Raw genomic sequence first — 8,281 nt, forward strand, 5'->3', positions numbered from 1 at the left:
TTCGAAAAATGATATATTCAAAGAAAAAAATTTAAGGAAAAACTCAAGAATAGATATATAAAGTGATGGATCCATAAAAAAAAATGAAATGATGAACTCTATGTGTCTATTTTTAAATGTTTTTCTTGAATTTTTTTTTAGCATATTATTGCTCATAATATTCGGACGAGAACATTTTTATATAAAAAAAATTCGGTGAGATTTTTTTGTTTACTTTTTAAAAATAAAGTTATTTTTTATTGAAAACGCTACGCTATTATATTATTATTACTCCTTCAAATCGGTTTTCAAATTTTGAATCCGCGTTTACGATTATCGAGGTTGCAAGTCGCGGTCCCTTGCCATTTTAATGTGCCGCTGGTTTTCCCCAAACGAGCAAAAGCAGCAGCAACAACACCGCAGCTTCGCCCGATCTCAGATCGATTTGTCACTCCATGGCCTCTGATGCAAACTCGTATGAGGAACTCCGGCGGCAAAGGGTCCAGGAAAATCTCAAGCATCTTGAGGTGAGTGTTCAAGCGGAGGCCAAGGGAACATCAGTTGCTGTGTTCCAGTGCTTCTTTTCAAATCTATGGATATTCCATTTTTGTGTTTTGATCATCGGTCCTCACATGCTATTTGGCATGTTTCCTCGTTGTTAAAGCGGATATGGTCTCGTTCTTCGGAGGCATCCGATAAAAAAAATCGGATATGGTCTCCTTGTACACGAACAGAAAAAGAGGGGCTGATTCTATTTGGTGAGGCATAGTGCCATAGGTTCATTCTGAGTCATTGGAGTTTTCTGTATAGAGCACAAGGGTTCTATGCTAGATCTTGTAATTCTCTCTTCTTATTTTACGAAAATGGAGTTATACATTAATGAGAAAAAAATTACAAAACTTTAAATATACCAGCTAGGCAAAAAGAGAAATCTGGGGGCGTTAGTTCATATTAGCTGTTGAATCTACCAAAATAATAGGGGATTTTCTGATAAAACTAAATATTGGCATTAAATTTTGTACGCTCTTCTGCATAGAAAGTGGTTGCCTAGTGTTGAAAAAAACATATAACTATATTGTTTATGTTTGTAAACTAGTTCAGAAACACTATTGCTAATTAAGTATAAGGTGGCTTGAAAGAAAAATGCAATCTCACATTGCTTATCAACTATAGGGTGACTTGGGAGAAAAATGAAATATCACTACTGATTAATGATGGATGCAAATTCTCTTAATTAACTTTTCTTTTTTTTTCTGTGAACTATTTAAACCTGAATTGGAGCTATAGATCATGCTTTGTGCCTTAGATATTGAAATCCAATTTTCATTTTTTTAGGAACAGATGAGCTACAAGCCCCCTGCAGGGATTCATTTGAATGGATGGATTGAAATGACATACAATTTCTAGTACATAGATACCCTGCAGGGAATAAAAATAAATGAAGTGACTCAGTATCTTTCTTGTTTTTAATCAATTTAAAAAAAAAACAAACAAAAGAGTTAAGGTGTACATTGTATAATGCAGGCATAAGAATTGGAGTGTCTTGTGTGATTCACGTGTTTTATTTAGATTAAAATGAAAATATTACTATGGTGTGGCCGGTCATACTTTATCGGTCATGGAGTATAATGTTGGATAAAAAACAGGACAATCAGTGCATGAAGCTCCCGTCATGCGGGGTCCTAGGGAAGGATCACGTAGCCTTACCCTGCTTTTTGCAAGAGACTATTTCTAGAATTCGAATCCATAACCTTTTGGTCACAATTCTAAACATTTATCCCAGTAGAAATGAAAATGCAAGGTAGACTAGTCATACTGTCCAAGAGATACTGAGCGTAGCTCCAATAGAATAATTCATGGAGGAAAAATTAAGTTAAAATGTTAAGAACATGCTTAAAGTAGACAATTGAGTTCTACTTAGTTAAAGGTGTTATTTTGTCAAGGGCTTCCAATATAAATTTTATTCAGAAAAATTGCAAACAATAGAAAAGATTTGATTAGAAGAAAATATATTGAAAGGGTGTAAAGAAATTTTATTTTAAAAGATCTTGCTTATTTGGTTTAGGTAAAAGGTTGAAGGTACATTATATAGTTACATAAATTAAATTTTTATAATTTAAGTTGTAAGAAATAGAGGGGCATAAAAAGAAAATTCTAGCTATCATAGTTAAAATGATTTATGAAATTTGAATACTGATCCTATCCAAAAGTCGATGAGATGAATGCTGGGGATGTGGCGCTCCTGCTGATCTCCTGTGAACTTCGCTCCCACCTGCAACACAAGCAGTGTCAGTGCCGAGACAGGGAAGGGGTCCCCGACGATGACCCTTCGACGCTCATGTCAGTCTCCGGCGAAGCAAGAAGCAAGAACTGTAGCGCAACAGTAGAAATGACGGGTAAAGCATACGTCCGCCGATGCTTGGACCCCCTTTATATAGAGCCCTGGAAGCGCGCGTGCACGCTTCCCAAGGCAAGCACGCATCTCAAAGCTTTCTCTGAAAAGACGTATCGGTAAAGTGTCCCTGACACAGTATCTTAACGGGCCGAGCATATCTCTGAAGTGACAATGAAAGCTTCCGCCGTACGATCCTCTGTCTGATCATGCCGCCTGTCAGCGGCACTAGCTCCCAAAAGGATATCGAAAGATACTGCTGTGTTCTTTGCTTGGCCAAGCGGAATAGCCGCTCGGTCGGAACTCCACTGTCCATGTGCTGTTTGTTGTAGGGCCGAGTAGGATGGCCGCTTAGCCGGAAGTCCACTACTCGTGTAGTCTGCTGTCGGCCGAGCGGGATAACCGCTCGGTCGGAAATCCACTATCCTTGTGATCTGTCGTTGGGTCGAGCGGGCTGGCTGCTAGGCCAGGCGTTCACCATCCGTGCGCTCGGTTGATGTTGAGCCTGCTGCTAGGTCGAGCGAAGAAGCTGCTCGGCCGAAGTTGAACTTGGTTGATGCCGTGCCTTGTCGTCTGGCCGAGCGGGGTAGTTGCTCAGCTCGACTTTTGCATCTCGTTCTTTCTTGAGCGTCGGTTGTTTGGATGCTACCCGGTCAGGACATACTTCGCCCGATCGACCGATGTTCTATAAGCGTTGACCTCCTTGACTTTGACCTCCTCTGACCTCCACCGTGGCAGCGGGGTGGGGCCCCTCATCATCACCACATCAAATACTATTAATGATATGGTGAGATATAGAATTCTATAGCGGAACAAGATCCATGTAATTTACCCTAAAGAGTTAGGGCTAATATAGCTTGATGATGATGATGATGATGATGATAAGTGAATGTGGAATTGAGAATTTTAGCTTAGTGACCACAAGACACTTGGCAATGATCCAAATTGAGTTGTAGGTGTATACATGTAGATAGATGAATCTAACTTGAAATATTACAATATGGAAGAGCAAGACCCAATCTATAATTTTGTCATCTCATACAGGATGTTGATAATAAGATAAAATATGATTAGTTCTTTTTTTTATTGTTTGCAAATAAAGATATTAATTGTTAAAATGTGTGAGTTGAAGATCTTTGTTGCCAATTAGGAAAAATGTGTTGATTGAGAATATAAAACACATTGAGACCTATCTTTCACTTGCACTTTAATCTTGACCATATCAATTGAAGATATTTGTTGCCAATTGGAAAAGTGTTAGATACGGAATAGTACAAACTACATTTAGACCTATCTTTTCACTTGCACTTGAATCTTGATCTTAGAATTGGATGATAAGTGCTTTGATAATTGCTCTTTGATTGAATTTTGGTTGTTTATTGTAAACTTTTATACATTCGTGCTAAGATTTGAGGAACCAACTCAGTACTCTAAACAATCTACTGCAGGCCTATGAAATGAGAGGTTTTACAATATGGAAAATTTATGTTTGCTCCTTCCTTGAATTTATACAATCTTGCAAGTCTTGGTCAAATCTAGACTTGATTTTATTGAATCCACCTGAGATTTCTCCAATCTTCATAATTACCAATAGAGTTAAAGCTAAAGTTATTGATTTTTTGGTTGAGCTAATTAAACATTATGATGTTTAAATTTCTTGATTTAAAGTTTAGACTCCATTTCATGGAACGAACAATATGCTTTTAAGGCATTTATACAGTTGTTTGTGTGTATATTGACACTAATTTTCTTCTTTATTGAACAAGGAATTGGGAATCTCACAAATCTCAAAATGCCTATCAGAGGTTGCAAAGTGTGAGCAAAAGATATTGGTGAGTTTACATTGGCATCAATGCTGGATTATTATATTTTAAATGAATTGTGCATGGTATCTTGACCAGGAAGAATAGGTTGTCTAACCTGTTTCAATTTTATCCACAAAAAGACATAGACATAACATGCATTATTGATACATGTAGCTATTATTTGCTTGATTCACGTGTATTCTGGTTCATTGAAATTTTATCTGAAGAAAGATAGTACTAACAAATTTTATAAGATTTTTTGTGCTTAGCGATTTTTCTATATTGCAGAAACCTCGTGCAAGCCCCAAAATCAAGAGAAAAGATGCAACAGTTGAGATTAGACGCTCTTCAAGAGTACGGAACATAGTTTCTTCTTATCGTGATCAAGTAAGAAATGATTTTCTTTTGTGATATGAAGAAAAAGTTCTGTCTTGTTGTAGCTTAAACATTGCTCTAAAAAGAAAAAAATAGTTTATCATTGCTAGTTTGCCACCTCTTATTCTTCTAGCCATTATGTTTGAGTCCTCAATTAATATATAATCATCATATAGATGCTAATTATCTCAATATTTCAAAAATTTTATCTCATTGTTTATTCACAGATAATTAACCTTAACACTGTGATTCTCAGATAAATAAAGAAGATATAAATTTAAAGCAATTTCCTCAAGGCACTATATAATGCAATACAAGATTAAATTTAGCTCAATGTTTAATCATGGATATTAACCTTGCCATTGTGATTTTCAAATAAATAAGAAAATTTACATTTAAATCATTCTCATCAAGGTGCTGTACAATGCAATACAAGAGCTTAAATTTTAGCCAATTGAGCAGCATTGAAGTAGGACTAATGTTTTAATTGAATTAGACCTTCAATGTGCGGACTTAAGTCATCATTTTTGTGAAGACCATTTTATCCAATTTCTTCTTGTTTTTGAAAAATCAAAATCATTATACAATATCGTTTCTGGTATTTGGGGCACCACTATTCTGAGCTATTCATGGTATTTTAGCACACAAAAGTTTGACCACAATTGTAGTTCAGCTTTTTTTATGTCAGTTGTACCACTAAACAAGATCAATACCAAGGTGCACCCCTGCCATACACATCACAAAGTTCTCCATGAAGGGCCTTCATAGACACCCACTTTGTATTTTCATCTATGCACATGAAGGGTCTGCATAGACATTTGTTTTGCATTTTCATGTGTGCGCATATATAAATGTCAGTATCTATGGCATCATAGTATGCTATTTTGGATCCTTGTATATGATAATGATTTTATCTTGCTATCCATACCAATATAATAAGGAATATTGCCTAAGATGCTCCCTTAAAAAGGATTATCTAAGAGTTTTGTTCCTGAAACAAGCACATTAGCCAATGTTAATTTTATTAGTATTGAGATCAAAATGTAACTGCTATATTATATAAGTATTCAATTGTCAAATTAGTATACTTGATGTCCTATATACTATGCTCATATCTGTTAAGTGGGATGGTTTAAAATTGTATTGTTCTTGATTTTAAGGATCACCTGCTCCATACTACATATACTCAACATTGTATACTCAAAACCTTCAACGTGTCAGAAAGCCCATTACAAAAACTTCTTTAACCTAGTAACTCTAGCAATGTTAATTAAAATTAAATCATAGACAAACTATATTTTAATAAGTATTGTCTCCCTCATCCATTTGTCTTAATTCTCGAGTTATAGGACTGCACTGCCTTTTTTTATATTTTCTGGTGAGTGGTGACAGGTTACAACAAAATAAATTTCTCTATGCATGTGGAGCCTGCCTAGTGTTATGTTATATCTTGTTTGGTTGAATATTCTTAGCCAATATGGCTATCTATTTAAAGTTCTTAAAATTCACCTCAGGTTGATGAAGCAGAACTGCAATCATTCCGTAAAAGGTATCACACGTTGATTTCTAAAGTTACAGATTTAGACCAACCTGGTTCACTTCTTGTTTGATGCTTATCAATAATTTTACCAGATTCTGTAGAAGTGGACAGAGTGGAAGAGCATACACTGGAAGAGTTGTATCCTATGAAGAACAAGTTCAAGCAGTAAAGAAAGCAGAAGGACTTCAGAGCAATTTAGATCCTAGCTACCCCTCCTTTGTCAAGACTATGGTTCGATCGCATGTGTCTAGCTGCTTTTGGCTTGTAAGTGTTTTTGCCATGCTTGAATATAAAGTCGGCTCACTGTAAATACAAAAAAATGAGCTTAATCAGGATTAAAACTTCACGCTGCTTTAACTAGGGACTTCCAACAAGGTTTTGCAAGCAACATCTACCTCCGAATGAGTTAAAAATGGTGCTAGAAGATGAGAACGGAACCGAGTATGATGCTGTATATATAGGAAACCGAAGTGGCCTCAGTGGTGGCTGGAGAGGCTTTGCAATGGATCACAATTTGGAAGATGGGGATGCCTTGGTGTTTGAATTGAGCGAACCTGCAAGATTTAAGGTATTCTCATTTTCACAGATCAATTCTTTCCTTAGCCATTATCTTGGCATGAATTCGTTCAATTCTTTCATTTTAGTTTAAACGTCAAAAGAACTTATTGCAGATTTACATTATAAAAGCCATTGACATTGACAGTCCCAACAAGAAGATTGCTGGATGTATTGAACAAACTGGATCACCAGAAACAGAGGAAACTCCACAATTACCTGCATCTCAAAAGCACAAATCCAGGTCGTGCTCTAGAAGAAAACCGGCAAAGACTCATAAATCTGCCTGTAGTTGAATCTTCATACATGGAATCGAAGTTGGTGCTTGAGGTGTTTCTAGTCTATGATAGTGAAAGGTAATCAACCTGCTTCAGTATAGTAACATGCAAGACTAGATACTAAGTGTTTGTGGATTGAGAGTAAGATGATTTTTTGTCAGTTCACCATCTTACCTCAAGGATCTTCTTGCGATCTAGATGTCAGTAAGGACAATGTAACAACAGTTGCATCTATCAGTGTGGTTAAACAACAGTTACACCTGGTGGAAACTATCACAATTCTAGCATTAACCTTACTTTTATCTAAAGAGTTCCTCCCGAGTAAACATGTGGTATGGTGCATTTTGAATTTTTTTTTTTGCTGCTCTTGAATTGTCATCATTCTTTTTTCAGAATTATAGTAAATTATTTGTTTAGGAGCTGAACCCATGTTTGGAAGTGCATTAATAATTGTATTAGATTATAAGTATAATTAAAACAACAATTAGAAGTGCTTAAAATAAAAAAAAATTAATGGCACCCTTGAAATTAAAGTGAGATTAAGAGAAGAATGATAGAGTCATGAATAGTGGTGTAATGGATTGTGCTCAAGCTAGGCCGGGTTGAATCCAAGATGGCTTATATTTTATTGCAATATGATTTTTAGAATTTTTTTTACTTTTATTTTTATTTATGCACTTCAATACTAATTATCAAAATTTTATAATTTACCATTCAAAAGGTGTATATTCATATTTTAGTTAATAAAATTTTATTTTAAAAATATTTATAAACTTTTTTTATGACATACTTTTAAGCATATTTACAATCCAAACACTTGGAGTTAATATACTATTACTTCAAATAAGAGAACCATAATAATGTAATTAATATATATATTAATTTAGATATTTTCTAATTCAGAGTTCTTTAGAATCTATTTGATAATGAAAATTGATAAATGACACCATCCACCTAGTTCAAATTTTCTGCCCTGAAAATCTCTCTGCCCCTCTATCCCACGTAGATAACGATAAGGTTAAACAGTGTTTCTCGTGAGAAACACGTGATGCCGCAGACGAAAGTGACTTGTCGTCGAAAACCTCTTCTGCGGGAAACAATTTCGCGACGAAGGTCCTCTCTGTGCCCTAACCCTTTCTCCTTCCCATGGTCGATGGTTCGAAGGCCCGCCGGTGCGAAATCCCGTCGTCTTCCAACTGTCAACGACAACAAGTAACACCATCAAGACGACTCCATACCCCTTCCCACCTTCGACACGACTCCTTCCCACCTTCGATGGGAGCAGGCAGCACCCCATCTTCGACGAGAGAAGACAGCACCATCGACGTCCCCTTTCGAAGTCGACAACCTCCCCTCC

General features: G+C 36.1%; 1 protein-coding gene across 2 annotated transcripts; it reads left to right on the forward strand.

Moving 5' to 3' along the window:
* The first annotated feature begins 315 nt into the window (after positions 1-315).
* On the forward strand, positions 316-7,250 carry LOC121987668 (B3 domain-containing protein Os05g0481400-like). 2 transcript variants are annotated; one of them, XM_042541403.1, is made up of 7 exons: positions 316-506; positions 4,138-4,203; positions 4,465-4,563; positions 6,066-6,100; positions 6,193-6,355; positions 6,453-6,659; positions 6,763-7,250. In XM_042541403.1, exons 1-7 carry the CDS (start codon positions 435-437, stop codon positions 6,940-6,942), a joined length of 822 nt encoding a protein of 273 aa, XP_042397337.1. In that variant the 5' UTR covers positions 316-434; the 3' UTR covers positions 6,943-7,250. The 2 variants fall into 2 exon arrangements, with proteins under 2 accessions (XP_042397337.1, XP_042397336.1); XM_042541402.1 differs by having other exon boundaries at positions 321-506; positions 6,184-6,355.
* Positions 7,251-8,281: the final 1,031 nt, after the last annotated feature.

The sequence above is a fragment of the Zingiber officinale genome, chromosome 5B (genome assembly GCF_018446385.1).
Source record: "Zingiber officinale cultivar Zhangliang chromosome 5B, Zo_v1.1, whole genome shotgun sequence".
NCBI classification, from domain to species: domain Eukaryota; kingdom Viridiplantae; phylum Streptophyta; class Magnoliopsida; order Zingiberales; family Zingiberaceae; genus Zingiber; species Zingiber officinale.